Below are 19,211 nucleotides of genomic sequence, written 5' to 3' on the forward strand. Positions count from 1 at the left end.
CGACAAAACCAAGGAGAGAAAGAAACAAATGGCTTAGTCGGCGCAGCAGCGCAAGTCAGCTGGCTCTGAATGTGTGTGCGTGTGGTGGTTTTGGGGAGGGAGAGCTGTTTTAAGTGAGAGAGTTGCTGGGGGAGTGGGGGCCGTCAGAACAGGCTGGTGTGCTCTCTCCCTCCCCCCCCCCCCCCCCCCGTAGCTGGTGTTCTCCAGAGAGAGGCAGAGGGGGGGGGGGTGAGGAGGGAGGGGAGGAGAGAGACAGGCTGCTGTGGGGGTGTGCCTGGTTGTTAAGGCAGAGAAGGCGAAAATCCAGCCCTGCCCCCCCCCCCCCCCCCTCTCGTTCACAGTCAGGAATCCCCTGACGGTGATAAAGAGCGCGGCCAATCACTCTCCCAAGTGTGTGTGTGGGATCGTTTGAGAGTCGTGTGTGTGTGTGTGCGCGCACTCGGCTAAACTCAATGCATCACCGCTCGGCCGATGGAGAACCAACTCCCCCTGCTGTCAGATTGGCCGGCCGTAGGGAGGCGATTGCTTTTAATGGGTGATTTCCGCACGCAAGTCCTGGATTGTGTGTGTGTGTGTGTGTGTCATGGTGTCAGCCATGGGTGGAAGGCCCCTCCGTGACAAGGTGCAGGCGAGAGGCGAGGCTCATCGGGGGGCCGCGGACTGCAGGCCGCTGGGGGTGACACGGGACAGCGCCTGGACCGGAGGAGGAGGGACAGTTAGTACACACATATACATATACATCTGCTCTTTAGATACGGTGCACTCGGATTCGGGCTAATCTCAACGCTTGCTACGGTCTCTAGAAGGTCATACAAAAGCAACCATTTCAAGCGGCGTGTTAAGTGATATTCACCAGTCTCACCGTCACACAAAGACTGGGCGGCAAAACGGACACAGCACACTGCAGAGGTTGTTGGGTGAACTAAGAAGAACACACACACACACACACACACACACACGGGACAGGAAAGCATCTTAATGTCCAACAGAAATGCACCCGCCCTTCCATGGGTCATGGAGAAACAGGGCCACACCCACACCCAGGGCCACACCCACACCCCGGGTCACACCCACACCCCGGGTCACACCCACACCCCGGGTCACACCCACCACTCTGGTCAGCCACAGGGCTTCAGCTCCATGCATGGGAGAGGGGAAGAACCAGGGCGTCATGTCCACAGAGAAACTACATTGACTCTCCGAGGTGGGACAGGGCCAAGTCCTGTCAGCTCTTAACCAGACATGACATGGGATTCTGAACAAGGAAATCAGGGGGGGGGGGGGGGAGAGGGATTCAGACCGATGTTGCCCTGTCGATTCTGCCCTCCAGAGGGCGTGTGTGAGACCAGCGAGTTGTGTGAGGACAGGCTAAACAAAAGAAAGCAGGCCCTCTGTGACACATTCACGAGGTCGATCACTTCCTGCAAGATGTCAACAAGCAGCAGAAGTGGGGATGCGCCGCTGGGGAAACTAAAGGGCACAAAAAGAGGGACTCAGGTGGCTGAGCGGTTAGGGAATCGGGCCAGTAATCACAAGGTTGCTGGTTCGATTCCCGGCCGTGCCAAATGACGTTGTGTCCTCCAGGCAAGGCACTTCACCCTACTTGCCTCGGGGGGGAATGTCCCTGTACTCACTGTAAGTCGCTCTGGATAAGAGCGTCTGCTAAATGACTACATGTAAAACAACATATCCACCCGTCCCCTCCCAGGTCTGATCCATGCTTGTTGACTTCGGAGCCAAGAGGGTCAACGGGAGTGGCAAACTTGCCCTGGGAGAGGACAACTTATGCCTCGTCACACTGGCTTGGCCGGAGGGGAGAAGCTCGGCCATCTTAGACGCTCTAGGACGAGTGGGCTCCCACTCGATTGAAGACGGGTTTGGTCTTTTCTTTCTGGAATGTTCTTCGAGGTCGATAAAGTGAACTGAGGGTCTCGTGATTTGGGGGACGGGGCTGTTGACCTGTCAAACTATCTTGCGGATATTTCTAGAACGGCTGCTATTTTTTGTTGTTGTTGAGCTAGTCCATTAAATGTAGAGTCATTTGAACATAAAAACAGATGTCCGAATCCGCCCGCAAATAGAACAAGTAAACAGGTCTACGCCTAAAATGGGACCTAAAAAGCACCACGACACATAGTCGTCTGTCTCTGGTGGCGGAGAGTGAAGAGTCATTTCAGGCGCGTTCACTCAACAACAAGTCCTATTTTGACGGCCAGTGGATGTGGATGAACCAGTTCCATGAGGGCCTGGTCACTCACCCGACGCTGCCCCCTTCACACCAGCACGTGGCAAGCCGCTACTTTCCCAGCTGATCGAAGGGAATGCTATTCTGATTCAGCCCTAACTCCTGACTCGTGTACGCACGCGGTTTGCGGGCGACCGTTCAGTCACGAGGATGCAACGACAGGTGTTTAAAACCTGTTAATTAGTAGCGTCACACATGTGTGGTCGTTCCAAAGCGGTCCTCACAGAGTACTGTCACACGTGTGTGATTCTGAACATTCCAACCAACTATTTTCCGATAGTCAAACTATTTGACAACCGCTATAGTATGGCTTCAAAGTTTACAATTAGGAGGCTAACAAGTAACACTAGCAGGTAGTAGCATTGCTGCGAGTATTATGCTAGGGTGCTAGGTAACGGAAGCTAACGAAAGCTAGCTCCGTTTGAAAAAATGACTCACTCTGGTGGAAGCGTCGGTAATATTTAGAACTCACTCCTCAATAGGTTAAAAGACTGAGATTTGAAGACCGTGACATCCTTGGCGCGGGGGGAACACATCGACAGACTGTTTGATAGGCGCGTGGGTGAGTGTGCCTGGCTCCGGGTGCTGGCGCGGGACATGGGGAGCCTCCCGTTGGGACGCAGTGGAGCAGGTCTTAGTGTACCTCCCCTTGATTACACACGTGAGCATGGAGGGACCCCACGCGTGCCAATATAAGGAGGACAGGAACAACATTCTAACTCGGATTAAAGACAGAGAAAATGTTCCAACACGATATTTGATGCTAATATTTTAAGACGGCTTGAACGGCCGGCCACCTGGCAGACGTCGCGTTTAACGAGCGCGCTTTTGGGCAGGCAGATTCCAGCGACAGGGAGTGCAGGTCTTCCCGATGCATCGGTGCGGCTGACTCGTGTGAACAGGCGGTGTGACTCCTCTGTGTGTGTGTGGGTTCTCACCTGTGAGGTGGACATGCGGGAGGTGTCCTGGCGGCCGGTCAGGTCTGAGGAGGAGATGTTGACGGGGGCGCCGCGGTGCAGGCGCATGCTCACCTTACGCTCCCGCTCCATACCTGAGGGAGAGGGGGCGGGGTGCAGAGAGAGGGAGGCGGAGGAAGAGGCGAGAGGGGAGAGAGAGAGGGGGAAGGGAGATTAAGACACGCCCAGATGAAGACGCCACGTTCGAGGACACCCCGGGTTTAGTACCTAGAGCTGCAAACTGCTTCTCAGACACCCCGGGTCTAGTACCTAGAGCTGCAAACTGCTTCTCAAACACCCTGGGTCTAGTACCTAGAGCTGCAAACTGCTTCCCAGACACCCCGGGTCGAGTACCTAGAGCTGCAAACTGCTTCCCAGACACCCCGGGTCGAGTACCTAGAGCTGCAAACTGCTTCTCAGACACCCTGGGTCTAGTACCTAGAGCTGCAAACTGCTTCTCAGACACCCTGGGTCGAGTACCTAGAGCTGCAAACTGCTTCTCAGACACCCTGGGTCGAGTACCTAGAGCTGCAAACTGCTTCCCATCCCCCCGGGTCGAGTACCTAGAGCTGCAAACTGCTTCTCAGACACCCCGGGTCGAGTACCTAGAGCTGCAAACTGCTTCTCAAACACCCTGGGTCTATCTGGGGCAGGAGGAGGCGGCACACTGGGATCATCCCCGACATGGAGACACCCTCCAGCCGGCAGACACGCGCCGCAGGGTGGAGTCCCATCGCTGGGACTGCTGCCCTGGGCAGCCTGTGCTGTGGAGGCGGAGAGGCGCTCTCCTCTCATGAGGAACTTTAACAGGGCCAGGAGGAGGAGGGAGGGAGAGAGGGGGGTGAGAGAGAAAAAAAGAAAGAAAGAAAAAGAGGGAGAGGGACACAGAGAAAGAAAGAGTAAGGGAGAGAGAGGGGGGTGAGAGAGGAAAAAAAAGAGGGAGAGGGAGGGAGAGGGGGGGCAGGGGTCTGACGCACTCTCCCGCCCACGTCTAACCGCTAGCTTTGATCATCCACCCTGGTTTTAATGGAGCTGACGTCCCAGTGTTGGCGCCACTGGAATCTCACACACCGCCGCCCGGCCCTGCTCTGCTCTGCTCTCTCTCCCACCTTCCCTCTCCCTCATGCTCGAGCTGCACATCCGAGGGGGCGCTTTGGAGTTTGAAACCAGAGGGCAGGTGTGACGGTTTAAATGTGCGTGGTGTTGGTGTGTGGCGGCATAGCCGCCACGGCTGATTTCCGCCCACTTTCTCCGCCCATCCTCCCCCTGGCGTTCAGGGGCACTCACCCGTGTGTGAGGTGGGGGTGAGGGGCAAGGGGGCGGCCACGTCCTGCGGGCCCCCCCGGGGCCTCCCGGAGGCCGAGGGCATCCCCCTGGAGGCCGGGTTCCGGCCCTGCCGGAGGCGGTCCTCGCGGTCTCTCCTCTCCCTCTCGGCGTCCTCTGCGGCCCTGTTGGCGCCCTGCGCACACACACACACACACACTCAGTTAACACGCTGACAAAATGGCAGCCGCCAACATGGCACGGTCATCAAATCAGTCCGGGGGACGTTTCTATAACGGGACACCAATCTATAACCTCCCCTTTCTCCTTCAATGACCTTCCGGCTCCCGTAACCGTCATTATACTGTTAGGACTGTATGGAGGGGGAAATCACCCCCACAAGCCCCCCCCCCCACAGTCAATCACTGACTAACGGTTGAATGATTCTCAGCACTCGGCACTACAGCCAATACAGAAAATCAATTAAAAAATCTTTACGAACATCGCTACGCTCAGAAAAAAAATCAAGTGGGGAAAACATATGGGGCCACGAACGAGGACACTCACAAACTTGAGCATGTTCCAGTCGAAGACGTAGTCGTAGGAGAAGCCCTGCCTGTGGAACAGGTTCCTGAAGAGCTGCCGCAGGTACGAGTAGTCGGGCTTGTCGTCGAAGCGCAGCGAGCGGCAGAAGTTGAGGTACGTGGAGAACTCGGCTGTCGGGAGCAGGGGGAACACAAGGCGGGGACACAAGTCAGCTTGGGCCCACGTCATCCTGCGCATGTTCACTCCCATTCATCGAACCCTTGAGGACTCCCCAAAGCGTCCAAGCAATGGGCCTTGGATCAAACGAGAGGCCTTTCGCCTCGAGAATGACCCGGAATCAAACACGGTTGAGGGGTCCTCCAGAGATGCGTGGAGGCCCCCCCCCCCCACACACACACACACACACACACACACAGACGGTCCCTCGACTCAGCCGGGCGAGCCATCACTTACAGGGGTAGCCCTTGCAGAGCACCTCGATGGGCGTGGACATCTTCTTCTCGCTGATGCGCTCGTACTTCTGCCTCTTGGTGGCGGCCTTGAGGCCCTGCCAGGGCAGAGAGCCCAGGTTGAAGTACATGAGGACGTAGCCCAGAGACTCCAGGTCGTCACGCCTCGACTGCTCTGTGGAGGGGGAGACGAGGGAGGGAGGGGGAGAGAGGGAGGGAGGGAGGGCAAAGAGAAGACTTTCAGGGCAGACAAACTAAAAAACAAGCTACTGTGGAAGGCTAGCATTCAACTCTTGGAAGTCGCTTTGGATAAAAGCGTCCGCTAAATGCATAAATGTAATATAAATGTAACTCTAATTGAACAGTTGGAGGAAAAAAGAAACGGGAGAAAGACTCGACATTCCTCCGAGTGTGCAGATGGGCGGTGTGTTTACGTGTGTGGCACGCCTACTCTGCGGGTAAATACGCCCACGCCCATCTTCCTGGAAGATCCTGCATCATGTTTGTACTGTCACCTACCCCCAGGCTGATGTCAGCGCGTGTGTGTATCATGCCTTACCGATGCCCAGGTGTGTGTTGATGGAGGCGTAGCGGGCGGTGCCGGTCAGGTTCTTGTTCTCCCGGTAGGGGATGTGCTGGTGTGTGCGGGCGTCGCGGTACTTCTTGGCCAGGCCAAAGTCGATGATGTAGACCAGGTTGCCCTTCTTGCCCAGCCCCATCAGGAAGTTGTCGGGCTTCACGTCGCGGTGGATGAAGTTCTTGGAGTGGATGTACTCAATCCTGCTGATCTGGGGATGGGACGTGGGGAGAGGGGGAAGGGGGGGTTAGCGGACGGGTTGCTGGGATGTGAGCCCACGCTGCGCGGGGGTGAGTGTGCCTTGCTCCGGGTGCTGGGATGTGAGCCCACGCTGCGTGGGGGTGAGTGTGCCTGACTCCGGGTGCTGGGATGTGAGCCCACGCTGCGTGGGGGTGAGTGTGCCTGGCTCCGGGTGCTGGCGCGGGACATGGGGAGCCTCCCGTTGGGACGCAGCGGAGCAGGTCTTAGTGTACCTCCCCTTGATTACACACGTGAGCATGGAGGGACCCCACGCGTGCCAATATAAGGAGGACAGGAACAACATTCTAACTCGGATTGGAGACAGAGGAAAATATTCCAACACAATATTCTGTACTAATATTCTAAACTAGTATTTTTGGCCATTTGGGCAAAGGCCGGACTCAAACCCAGACCGCTGTGGTGAGGCCTTAGCCTAGATGGTACGGTACGAACGCCCAACCTTCGATTAGATTTAAAACCATTTCTTGGAATCACATGTCATTAAAATATTACTAAATATAAGGAATATGTCAGGGGTCAAATAAGTGCAAATAAGATGAAGATGGATGAATGTGATACTGCAGGACTGGTTTAACAGGCTGAACCTGTTAGGCTTTTGCCCTGTTGAGGAAACAGGACTGATGATCCATGCAAATCAGTCACACTGTCAATGCAAACAGAGATAACACGAGACAGTCTCTGATAGCTGGAGGAGTAGGAGGAGGGAGGGTGTCGGAGTAGTGACATTATGTGGCCGTCTGTTCTGGAGTTCCCCTCCCTCTCTCCCTCTCCCTCTCTCCCCCTCTCCCTCTCACCATCTGGTCAGCCAGCAGCAGGACGGTCTTGAGGCTGAACTTGCGGGAGCAGAAGTTGAAGAGGTCCTCCAGACTGGGCCCCAGCAGCTCCATCACCATCACGTTGTAGTCCCCCTCCGCTCCGCACCACTTGATGGTGGGGATGCCCACTGAAGGGAGGCAGGGGGGGAGAAACGAGAGAGCGAGGTAGAGAGAGGAGGGAGGGAGGGATAGAGAGGGGGTGGAACAAAGACGGGAGCAGAGAGAGAGAGGAACAGAGAGAGAGAGAGAGAGAGAGAGACACACACTTGAGTTATTCTTGGCCACACAGACAGACAAACTGAATCCAGGTCCCTGCATCACACAGCCACAGTCTGGTACCAGGGGCAGAAGTCTGAACACGAGGGAACCAGCCGGCTGGGCCCAGTCACCAGAGAGGTGGAGAGGAGACCCCCTTCACCGCACGCGGTGGGGAGGCTGAAGGTGACTTTGAGGCCGACCGGTGGGGGAAGGGCGGGGGAGGGGCCCATAAAACACGGCGGTCTCGACCTCGCTGTTGTCAGAGGCCGAGGAGAAAAACGGGAGAGTGAATCAATGATGGTGCGCGCGTGTGTAAAAGAGAGATTGGCAGTGGAGGGTGGTTCTGGCGGGGCCTATAAACCTGACACGCCGGCGGGGGAAGTGACCTTGGAGGTGGTCAGTGTCACTGCTTCTCTGCAGGTCCTCCGTTCCATCCCGGCTCCAGCCCCGGCCCCGGGGAGAGGGCCTGGTGTGTGACTTGAGGGGACCGTGTGAGAGAGTGCGTGTGTATTAGTGTGTGTGAGAGTTGTATTAGTGTGTGTTAGTCTGCCTAGATACTTGCGAGCACACACACACACACACACGTGAGGGCAGGCAGAGCCCCCCCCCCCCCCCCCCCAACAGAGACAGCTGGTATAGTAGTAGAGACAACTGCTGACGCTGCAGAGCCGACTACAGTCACACACCACACCCTGGAGCTCAGCACACACGCACACTACAAATATATCTCTCTGTCTGGGTCACTCTCCTTGCTCCGGCGATTCCTCCCGGTATCTCACGCGCTTACAAGGCAGGGCGAGGCTGGTTTTTCCGGCGAGGCAGAGTTCGTCTAGCACCCCCAAAAAAAACGTCCAGGGTGTCTATGTAGGGCTCGAGGCCACAGTGGGGAGCACGCTCTCCAATGGACTCCCTGGCTTAATATAGGCCCAGGAGCTGCTCTCACGTGGGTGACATCAATACGTCTGGCCCTCCGCGGGGCGAAAAGGGAAGCTGGGAAAAGATAGGATGCAGCTGTGCCCCAGGACGTTATTTGGAGCGTACGTACACACACACACACACACACACGTGTATGAATATTCATAGCCTGTATAAGGCCAGAGAAGATGGATGAGAAGAGGAATCCCCCCTCGCCCCCCGCCCCCCAACACACACGCCTCCCTCTCTTCATGCCTCCCACCATCTGGCCACAACTCGGAGGGAGGGAGAGGGAGGGAGGGAGGGAGGGAGGGAGGGAGGGAGGGAGGGAGGGAGGGAGGGAGGGAGGGAGGGAGGGAGGGAGGGAGGGAGGGAGGGAGGGAGGGAGGGAGGGAGGGAGGGAGGGAGGGAGGGAGGGAGGGAGGGAGGGAGGGAGGGAGGGAGGGAGGGAGGGAGGGAGGGAGGGAGGGAGGGAGGGAGGGAGGGAGGGAGGGAGGGAGGGAGAGGGTGAAAAAGACATCACGGAAGGCGACGGGATGGAGCGGGAGGGGAGAAAATGGAGAGATGAAAACGGATGCAGGAGGGCGAGGATGAGATGGGAGCTGGAGGCAGAGATGAAGAGAGAGAGAAGAGGGAGGGGGGGGCGGGGGGGGTCACCCTCTCTCCAACCTCTCCCCGTGTCAGAGCTCCCTTCTGGGACGAGATCTCTGAGGCCGGGCACACACACAAAACCTCCCAACAACCAGCGTCCTGCTGGGGGGAAGGGGGGGGGCGCACACTCCTCCCCCGTGCAGTCAGAGAACATACGTAAACAGCAGGGCACACGCACACAGACCATGCAGGTACACACACACACAGACCCTGCAGGTACACCTCTCTCGGGAATTGGAGCTAATTCAGAGGCGCTAGGTTGGACGGGCAGATTTGCCATTTCCTGGTCGTGACAGGGGGTGTCGGTCGGGGGTCTGTCGTACCGACCCGGGATGGTATGCTTGGAAGCTAGGCCAGGCAGGAGTACGGTGTGTGTGTGTGTGTGTTGGGAGCCTACCTCCTCCCTGCATCATCTTGTAGATCTTGCTCTCGATGTGGAGCTGGGGGTGCTTGGTCTTCACGCATTCCAGCTTGATGGCCACCTCCTCCCCCACAGAGATATCAGTACCTGGAGACACGGAGAGAGAGGAGGAGGGGGAGAGACAGGAGAGGGAGAAGGGGTTAGTATTCGAGTCATAATATGTCAATATTGTCAAACAAAGGTCTCATTTCTTAGTAGCGTGGCATCAGAAGCGCTGGTTAATAAACGTTGTCTAGATTTATTGAAATGAGAATGGCGACTTACACCGGATGTTGGAAACTAACGCACACACACACACAGCATAAGTGTCATTACTCACACTTACTAAAACATGCCCTTCATAACGAGAGGCGTCTCTGGAACGAGCGGGACCATTATGATCCGTGTGTCACGATCATACACGCCCCTGCGGAAACGAGGTCTTGGCGCAATTACGACTTCACGGCTCCTGGTGAGAGCTGGGTGAATCATCCCCCCCCCCCGCCCGCACCCACTCCCCTCCGCCCCCCTCTTGGCTACAGAGGTAGAACATTGGCTGCCCACATACAGTACGTCCCAGCAGCATTCACATCCATGCCATAACGGAGGAACTGACAATCTCATCCACCCACCCCAACCCTCCGCCGGGCACATAAAGCCTAACCCCCCCCCCCCCCCCCCCATTAAATCGCCCGAAGCCCCCCCTCCCCCCAACTTATGCAAATGAGCCCTCCACAAATGGGACCTATAGGAAGAGCCTCCCCCAGCTCGTGTCGTTTCTAAGGACAGCAGAGGTTGTGTGTGTGTGTGTGTGTGTGTGTGGAGGGGTGTGGGGAATGTGGCCCCCGGAGGCAGTAATTACGACATCGTTCGGGAGAGAGCCCCGCCCAGCCCCTCCCTCTCCTCCTCACGCCGAGTCCCTCACTGGCCCCACCCCCTTTCCCATGGTAACCAACCCAACAGCCAGCCAGGTGACAACATCATTGTCAGTAGAGCTATTAAACCACACCCTATGGATCAGAACTCTACATTATATTTGGTGGGGTTGATTGAAAAAAATATATATAATAATCTAAACAAAATCACAACAAGAGCATGTTTAGCCTTTTTCGGGGAAAAAATCCATCCATCCCTGAAGTCTGGTGTCCCAGAATGGACCCTCTGGGCCTGTGGCTTGGGGCCTGGAGTCTGGGCCCTGGGGTCTGGGCCCTGGGGTCTGGGCCCTGGGGTCTGGGCCCTGGGGTCCGGGCCCTGGGGTCCGGGGTCTGGATCTGGGGTCTGGGCCTGGGGTCTGGGCCTGGGGTCTGGATCTGGGGTCTGGGCCCTGGGGTCTGGGGCCTGGATCTGGGTCTGGGCTCCTCTGGGCAGGATGGTGGAACAGTAACTCAACACCAGGTTATGTGAAGGCCCTTACTGGACACGGCACCGCGACACACCTGCTCGCCGGATCAGAGACGTCAGTGTTCCACTGACCTGAAGGGGCCCCTGTCAGCCTGCCTTGCCGCACAGAACTGTGTGTGTGTGTAAACTTTAAATCCCTCCCTGGACAACTGCCCGGAACCCACCCCCCCCTCCCCCAAACAAACAAAAACAATATTGACTTCAATGCGTGTAGCTGATCAATCGCTCCCCCTGAAGAATTGATCTGAACGTCAGTTCCTGGGCCCCCCCTGAGCTGGGGCTAGCAGCACACGGGCCGAAAGCTAATCACGCGATGCAGCTAAGGTGCAGTTTCAGCTCTCCGTAGGCGCCCGATGCACTTTGACTCCAGGCTGGAGGGTTGAAACGGTATTGATCTGTATCAGCCCAGTCCACAGGTGAGGATTGACTTCTATCGAACAGAAAGGTAACCCGTATCTTTTATCTAACCCCAAGGTCAGCACAGCATGTGTGTGTGTGGGGGGGGTGTAACTATAGAGAGCTAAGCTATCGTTCCTGAGACGGACACTAAAACACAGTCAAGCTCCCCATTCCTACACCCCAGAATGACACAGGGAGGACTGGAGGTCTGTGAGGCTGTTACCCACACATGCAGAGCTGAGAATAGGCCAGACAACACTGCCTGGAGTCTAGTTCCAGCCAGACGGAAGACACAGGCGCACACAAACACAGCCTGAAGGATATTAGCATAATGCATCCGACAGTGGGAGTCTAAACTTTGACTCTGCCCTATTCACATCTGGCAGGGAGACACGCACACAGAGACACACACACACACAGACAGTTAATATCTGTTTGCTGAATTGTGATGTTGTTTAAGGAGAGGGAGGTTGTTGTTGCTGCTGTTATCTTGACAGGAATTTGATTTGTCTGGACACATTCAAAAAGGGAATGCTAACCCTCCTCTTACCAGAGGCATGCATGCTTGTGTGTGTGTGTGTGTATGTATGACAGCCTGCATACTGATGTCTTCACAGCGAGACATGTTTGGGCACATCCCTCCACACAAAAGACAAACAAACCCTCCTAACCAGGAAGGCTGCGCTGCCAACATGCAAATCGAAAAACGCGCCTCGCACTATCGCAGGCCATCGATCACGCCACCGAGGCCCTGCTCAGGTACTGAGCTTCCTGAGGCCCTGGTGTCCTGCTTAGGTAGAGCTTCCTGAGGCCCTGGTGTCTTGCTCAGGTACTGAGCTTCCTGAGGCCCTGGTGTCCTGCTTAGGTACTGAGCTTCCTGAGGCCCTGGTGTCCTGCTTAGGTACTGAGCTTCCTGAGGCCCTGGTGTCCTGCTTAGGTACTGAGCTTCCTGAGGCCCTGGAGTCCTGCTTAGGTAGAGCTTCCTGAGGCCCTGGTGTCCTGCTTAGGTAGAGCTTCCTGAGGCCCTGGGGCCCTGCTCAGGTACTGAGCTTCCTGAGGCCCTGGTGTCCTGCTTAGGTACTGAGCTTCCTGAGGCCCTGGGGCCCTGCTCAGGTACTGAGCTTCCTGAGGCCCTGGTGTCCTGCTTAGGTACTGAGCTTCCTGAGGCCCTGGGGCCCTGCTCAGGTACTGAGCTTCCTGAGGCCCTGGTGTCTTGCTCAGGTACTGAGCTTCCTGAGGCCCTGGTGTCCTGCTTAGGTACTGAGCTTCCTGAGGCCCTGGGGCCCTGCTCAGGTACTGAGCTTCCTGAGGCCCTGGTGTCCTGCTCAGGTACTGAGCTTCCTGGCACAGGAACACACTCGCGCCGTCGTCGACAAGGAACGACTACAACAACAACATCCCCCTTCGTCCACACAGGCAAGCAGCTCAACTTTTGGCTCGATTTTCCATCGACCTCGTCCTTGTTTCCACTCCTTTCCCCCCCCCCCCTCCTCCTACCCCAACCCCAATTGAGCGTCTCGGGCCAAGAAAAAAAACGTGTGAGGGGGAGGAAGGGGGAGCTGAGCAGGGACCTGTAACGTTATGCAACCAGCAGATGCTAGCGGACAGAGAGGTCCGGTGTGGCGAGCGCTGGGCAGGACAGAATGAGGAGGGAGGAAAACAAGTAGGGATTGTGAAGTGGTGCAGTGTGTGTGTGTGTTACTGGGACTGGAGGGCTGCACCAGGCCTGGGCGACCGAGTCCTGCATGTAAAGCCACTTTGCCTGGGAGCAGCCCAACTGTGTGCACCATCATTAGGTCTCATGGGTATGACTGAAAAACATGAATACAATGATGAGATGTTCTCTATAACAGTCACGGATGCCAAAGAGTATGGGGGAGACTGTTGCTCTGACATACACTACAATCGTCACCTCTGAAGCCCGTATCTCGCCCGGCAACCCGGGTTTCAAGTTCTCTGTTCTGAGGTAACCCTGGCTTTGTTGTCTAGATCAATGGCCTCTCCCCTCTGCCGCCTCTCTTCCTCCACCCCCCCCCCCCCCCCCCGGGTCGGGTCTGTCCCCGCCTTATCTCTCCCTGTCCTGGGACTCAGAGAGGAGGGGGGTGGGGGCGTTCTGGAGGACTGTTTGCAATCATCTCAGCCATGCGTTCGGAACACAAATCTGTGGCGAGGCCATGAATGAAGCCCTATAGCACTGGGGGGGGGGGTTATTATGCAATGAGAGGAGGGGGGAGGGCAGGTGAAGAAACACTGTGGAACTTTGATTAGATTTGAGGAAAAACACAGACGCACACGGAGAAGAAGAGACGGAATTTCATGGATACGGAATCTCTCCTGGCCTGCCTGCAAAAAAACGACTGATTTATCATCGTTAAGAACACCTTGGACAAACACCACCATTGTAAACGTGCAGCCATTAGTCACTTTGTTCCAGTTTCAACTTGTCATTTGAACAAAACCAACCAAAAAAAACCTATGTCTACGCTTGACATTTAATAAAAAGAGGACCCCCTTGGTTCTGGTGATGGAAAAAGGAGAACAAAGTTCCCTGCTGTGGGAACTTGGCGAGCGCTATGGCTGAGAAATCCGGATGCTAACCGATGCCGCTGTGCTAGCGTCTAGCGGCATACCGCGGGGCGCTTGCAAGCGAACGCACGACATTACGCTCGCTACGCAAAGTCGCATGCAAGTAACCCAATTGTTTCCTGGGAGCATGTTGGAGAGGGAGGTCTACTACGCTTCCAGAGGCTTCTTCTGTTGTCTTGTCGGTTAGGTTGACGCATGGGGGGGGGGGGGGGGATTAAGAACCTTGTGCCCCTTTCCTTTACGGGGGTTTGTGGTTGTACTAAAGCATGAGAGGAAGGGGGGGGGGGGGTTGGGTTTAGGCTGCAGGGATGTAAAGCTAGGTGCAGGACCACAAACAAAGCAGACATGGGAGTGCATAGCTGCACTGGCCCTACAACCTAAACAAATAATCAGCCATACAACCAACAGAGGCTTGGTGTAAAGTTTGCTGACACTGGCAAACACACACACACACACGCGTGTATGGCACAGCAACAATATACAGCAAGCCTCCAACAACCTTTACATAACTTCCACCCAAGTAGATGAGCAACACGCACACACAGGGCTGAATCACCACAAGAGGACTGTTGCATAACACAGCTTAGTAACTGTGAAAACTCACAGACCCCAGGTTGGGCAAACGCCAGGAAATGTTGCGACACAACCTCAAAGATGTGTCTCCAACATGGAGTCAAGATAGAAGGGGAGAGACAGCAAGGAAGGGGGGGGAAGAGAGAGAGAGCAAGGAAGGGGGGGGAAGAGAGGGAGAGAGAGAGAGAGAGAGATAGATAGAGAGATAGAGAGATAGAGAGAGAGAGAGAGAGAGAGAGAGAGAGAGAGAGAGAGCGAGAGAGCGAGAGAGCGAGAGAGAGAGAGAGAGAGAGAGAGCAGACAGAGATCCATGGAGTGCTGAGGCAGCCATTCAGGAGGAGCTGGCACACAAACCGTAAACACTGTGGCTGAGGACAACCTTCTATAGCTTGGACACAAAGTCAACACGTGTCCTCCTGCTCTCCAGCCTCCACGCCTGGGAGGAGATCCTGCTACAACCTGGCCAGCCTTGAATCGTACACAGAGTCACTATGGCTGGAGACCAAAGTCTGTCATGGCCATTTCTTTTAATTGAAGGCTGTTTGACTTGATTACATTTTATCTGTTGTGAGATCATAAGTGCAACAGCCGGAGAAGGTTCACCAAAAGGCAGATTGACAACAGCCAAATGATTGGCTGTCCCAGTGACAAACCCTTTTCTGAAGATCGACTTGTAACCAGTTAACTCTCTGATCTCCATGCTGGAAGATGTATGTTCTATACATTCATAGCCCGAGCCAACACCCTCTCAGACGCTGCAGAGAACAGCTCCGTCCATCTGTGGTCACTAGATCTCTGGATAAAACATTCAAAACACAGAACGAAGGGTGACCTCATCAAAGTCTGTTGCCAAAAAAAAAAAACACACACTGAGAACACACTGTGCTCAGCACTCAGAGACCCCTAAGAGATTCCATCTGCTGTCAAACTATGACCACATCGAACCCCACACGGGCGAGAACGACGACACATGGCGTGCGGACGGGGGCGAGGGCTAAGCATCGAGCGTCCAATAATCCATCCCCTCCGAGAAAAGCTCTGGGGGTCGGGTGAAAACGGCGACCCACTCCTAATGGAGCGCGGAGGACTCAGTTTTGAAAGGGTCAGTGAGTGCGCGAGCTGCTTCAAACTGTTCTGGGCCTCGGGCCACGCGGTCGCTGCGCATCAAGCAGTGTTACATCACAACCCGGTTCCCAGTCTTTGAAAAGTCGAGGTTTTCCTGTTCCACCATGCATGGTTTTGTGCACGTCAATAAAAGAAGGCGGGGGGTGGGGGGTATTCTCGTCCTGACAGTGGTGGAGAACCCCCCCCCCCCCCCCCCGAACCTAACCGAAAGGTCACAGGTATGGTGTCAGAGGTGAAATGGTATTTTCTTCTGTTCACTCTGGCTCGTAACACCTCCGGCTGTCAGCCCAGGTGTTTTGCTTTTAAGGTCAGGGGAGTGGAGATGACGAACGAGCTCTGAGGTCCAGGCCTCAGACCCAGACCCTGCCCCTGACACCCTGTAGCCAGCGTGGGGCCACGGGCCGGGAGCTCATCTACCACCGGGGCTGGACAAACATGCAATAAACACAGCCAGCCTGCCAAGGTTGTATTTACCCTCTGCTCGGGAGCGGCCAAACTAGCTAGAGGAGAGACGATATGGGTGTGGACGTTGTGTTAGGCCACGAGTCGCTTCCTTATCTCCTTTCCTCTGCGGTTCCCCATCGTTTGTTTGTGAACCGGCATAGAGCACTTCCTATCTATGTTCAGAGTCCCACAGCTAAGAAAGAGGACCTGAGAAGGAGAACAGGAACTGAACGATGAGAAGAACCGTACGCAGACGCCAATGTTTTGCAGAAATGTGCTACAGTAGGTCATGTGACATCAAATCTAAATGAAGCCCAGACCAATGTGGTAAGACACAGGCTCAGATTTGGCTTAGATTTCAGTACACACCTGGAGCCTGTACCACAAAGTGAGTTTACAGAATAAGCCAGGCTTATGTCAGGGAAAGTAACCCACTTAAGCCTGGCTTATTCGGCAAACTCTTTATGGAACAGGCCTCTGCACCCATGGATAAAGACAAAAGGAACCTGCGACAACCAAATTTGGACACAAAACACTGGTCTAAACCAAATCATTCCCCCCTCCCTCCCACCCCTTCTCTGGTTGACAAAACCCACCAGTAGACACTTGGGGATGCGACAAAAGAGTCCCTTTCACCCCTGACAGTGGCTGAAGGACAATGAGGACCAAGGCTGGTCTGTCAATCGTGACAGGCCCTGGTCTCCTATCTAATGAAACCCAAGCCTTCTCTGAACCATAAAAACAGAGGAGTAAATAAGAGTGACTGACCTGATATACAGGCTATATAACCTAACACCCCTTTACTGGAAATATCATTGTAAATGTGGATTGGACCATAATAAATCGCCACCAGTTTCATGTTTATCAACAAGAACGAGGCCATATCAATAAATCGCAGCTGAATAAAATGTATCTCATTTAAGAAGTTAAACTAAATTATGTTCTTATTTCCTGTTACAGTTTGACTTAGTAATGAGTCTGTTTGACTGTAGTAAGTATGCAACATATTGATATTTTATAGACATAGGCTACAGCCCTAAGGAGATCATTTCAGAACTTCCCTCATGTCCGTCACAATCCACTTCTCTTGATTGAATCCTGGCCGACAATAAGCAGGACAACAGGATTATCTCAACCGACACGAATATCCTCATCGTGCTGGATTTCTGGTGTGAAATATATTTCTAGCAATGTCACCATGGGTTTCCAGAAGCCACCAGTGACATCTTAATGAGCAGCGACTCCATTAGCTTGGTGAGCAAAATAATATTAACCTTGGCTCATCGTGGATCGATAAGTGGATTGGAGTGCAGTTCTCCATACACAAAATGTGGACTACTTGACTTAATGTTAAATCCTGTAAATAGAAACTACAAATTCGCCCGCTTGTGTTGTGTGCTATGCTTAGCCTACTGGTACACAGGGAGGAAAGGATAATGCCTTGATTGAAAACTATCCCAGTTGACTGGTTTTGATAGCTATAATTAGGGACTGATCGCTGACTAGGTTTCCCGGCTGTGGCTACCATCACAAACCATTAATGGAAGCTTCTAATTCTAGCCTTCATTCATAGACTTGGTTCTGGTGGTGTCTGTGATAGGACTTCATTGGCCAGCTAACCAGTTAGCAACAATGCACTGGAAAATAAATTGTAGTATCACAGGCTGAGACGAACCAAGCTATTACTGTAGCTATCTAATTCACATATTCCACATTACGTTACGTTGCTAGTTAAATACAATATGCATTTTAACAATTGTCTTATTCAAACAATGCTAAAATGCCAGCTAGCTTTAAACATTTCTATTTTCAATGGAATCAGCTGATTTAACACTGAGCAGCTGACAATAGTAGGTTGTGAGCAGCCAACAGCAAATCTAGTTAGCTAGCTAGCTAGCAAGCTAGCATGAACTAGTCAATAAGGATTTATTGCTTTATTGTTTATTTTTTAGAATTCTGTGTGTAGAGAAAGCCTTCTAGCAAGCACTACTTACCCAGATAAATATCTCCAAAGGATCCACTTCCAATCTTTCTGCCCAGTCTGTATCGGTTTCCCACTCTCAATTCCATGACTATAACTTCAATTTCTGGCTAGCAAGCAAGCTCGCTAGCACAAAAATATCGGATAAAAGTCCAATGATGTTTGAGTGTAAACAAGTAAACCGAACTTTAGCACAATTCCTCCAAGTTTGTGCAATTTCTCGATCTTTTCTGTCACCTGTGTCTCTCAATACAGTTGCTTCAGTCCAACAATCTAGTTATCTTTCACCACTCGTTTTAAAATTCTCCGGATATCACAAAATCATAATATTTGGCTTATTTTAAAGATAAACGTGTGTACTTTATGCTCTTGCTATTTGCGATACAAATTTAGCAATTTAGCCCTTGGATGAAGATGGATTTTCAGGACGTTGCTTGTCTATTTTCTGTTAGGTTTCTATTGAGTCTCTGCTTCTTTCCATAGGAGGCTGATCGGCAAACTGTTGTGAGACGGTGACATCACTTCCCCTAGCAACGGCAGGCCTGGGCCAGGCCAAGGCAAAGGGGGAGGGGAGAGGGCTGGGTTACTCTCCACAACAAAAGCAATGGATTGAATCAATTTCCTTTGTCCAGACTTTAAACTGCAATACAATTATATGTGCATATAATATGCCAACACATTGTAAATAATGAATGAATCTCCTCAAAATAATAGCGAATTAATCCCTCCATAATAATAGTTATAGAACCCCCATTTAAATGAACAAGTCTAAATAAACAAAATGATTTAGTTCAATCTCATGTATATGTTTTAAATAGAGGATAGTTGTGGATTGAGCACTGTGTGAATAAAATGCCTTTATTGCTCCTGTTATTCCTGGTTCTCAGGGATAATGTCTCTCTCAGCCACTTTTGTCAATATAATGTTTCTCCATCTTGTTGATCCTGCTTTGGAATTATCAACAAGTTTACAGGAGACAACATAGGTTTGGTTGATCAATCCAATCCAACACCACGTCCCTGTATATGAAGACCTGACCCTTCATGATGTATGATTCAGAACTTCTGAAATCGACTGCCTCTGAGCCCTCATCATTTTCTCACAAATCCTTTCAGATGTCATTCAATTATTCGTGTTCAGACAGAGATCAGTCTTTTTCCATGGCCAAATAGGCCAGCCAGGACGTGTTGTGGTGACATGCTAGTGACGTTGATGGGGGAGGATGATTAAGCAACCCTTACAGGCTTAGCTGAAACTGGCAAGGCAGGGTGAGGCAACTACTCTCAATAGACTTACAAGGAAATTGGGAACATTGTATTTGTCACATGACACACCTTACGGAATTAACAAGTAACCTGGAAAATTT

At 53.2% G+C, this 19,211-nt stretch overlaps 1 protein-coding gene across 2 annotated transcripts; it reads right to left on the bottom strand.

Annotated features, from left to right (window-relative positions):
* Positions 1-318: 318 nt before the first annotated feature.
* csnk1da (casein kinase 1, delta a) lies at positions 319-18,365 on the bottom strand. 2 transcript variants are annotated; one of them, XM_084676623.1, is made up of 10 exons: positions 17,859-18,365; positions 9,334-9,444; positions 7,092-7,240; positions 6,019-6,247; positions 5,464-5,634; positions 5,032-5,180; positions 4,489-4,660; positions 3,184-3,296; positions 863-922; positions 319-693 (listed from the first exon to the last, which is right to left on the bottom strand). In XM_084676623.1, exons 1-10 carry the CDS (start codon positions 17,932-17,934, stop codon positions 643-645), a joined length of 1,281 nt encoding a protein of 426 aa, XP_084532749.1. In that variant the 5' UTR covers positions 17,935-18,365; the 3' UTR covers positions 319-642. The 2 variants fall into 2 exon arrangements, with proteins under 2 accessions (XP_084532749.1, XP_084532750.1); XM_084676624.1 differs by lacking the exon at positions 863-922.
* Positions 18,366-19,211: the final 846 nt, after the last annotated feature.

Source organism: Hypomesus nipponensis, chromosome 17 (genome assembly GCF_054491055.1).
Source record: "Hypomesus nipponensis isolate SF chromosome 17, ASM5449105v1, whole genome shotgun sequence".
In the NCBI taxonomy this organism is placed as follows: domain Eukaryota; kingdom Metazoa; phylum Chordata; class Actinopteri; order Osmeriformes; family Osmeridae; genus Hypomesus; species Hypomesus nipponensis.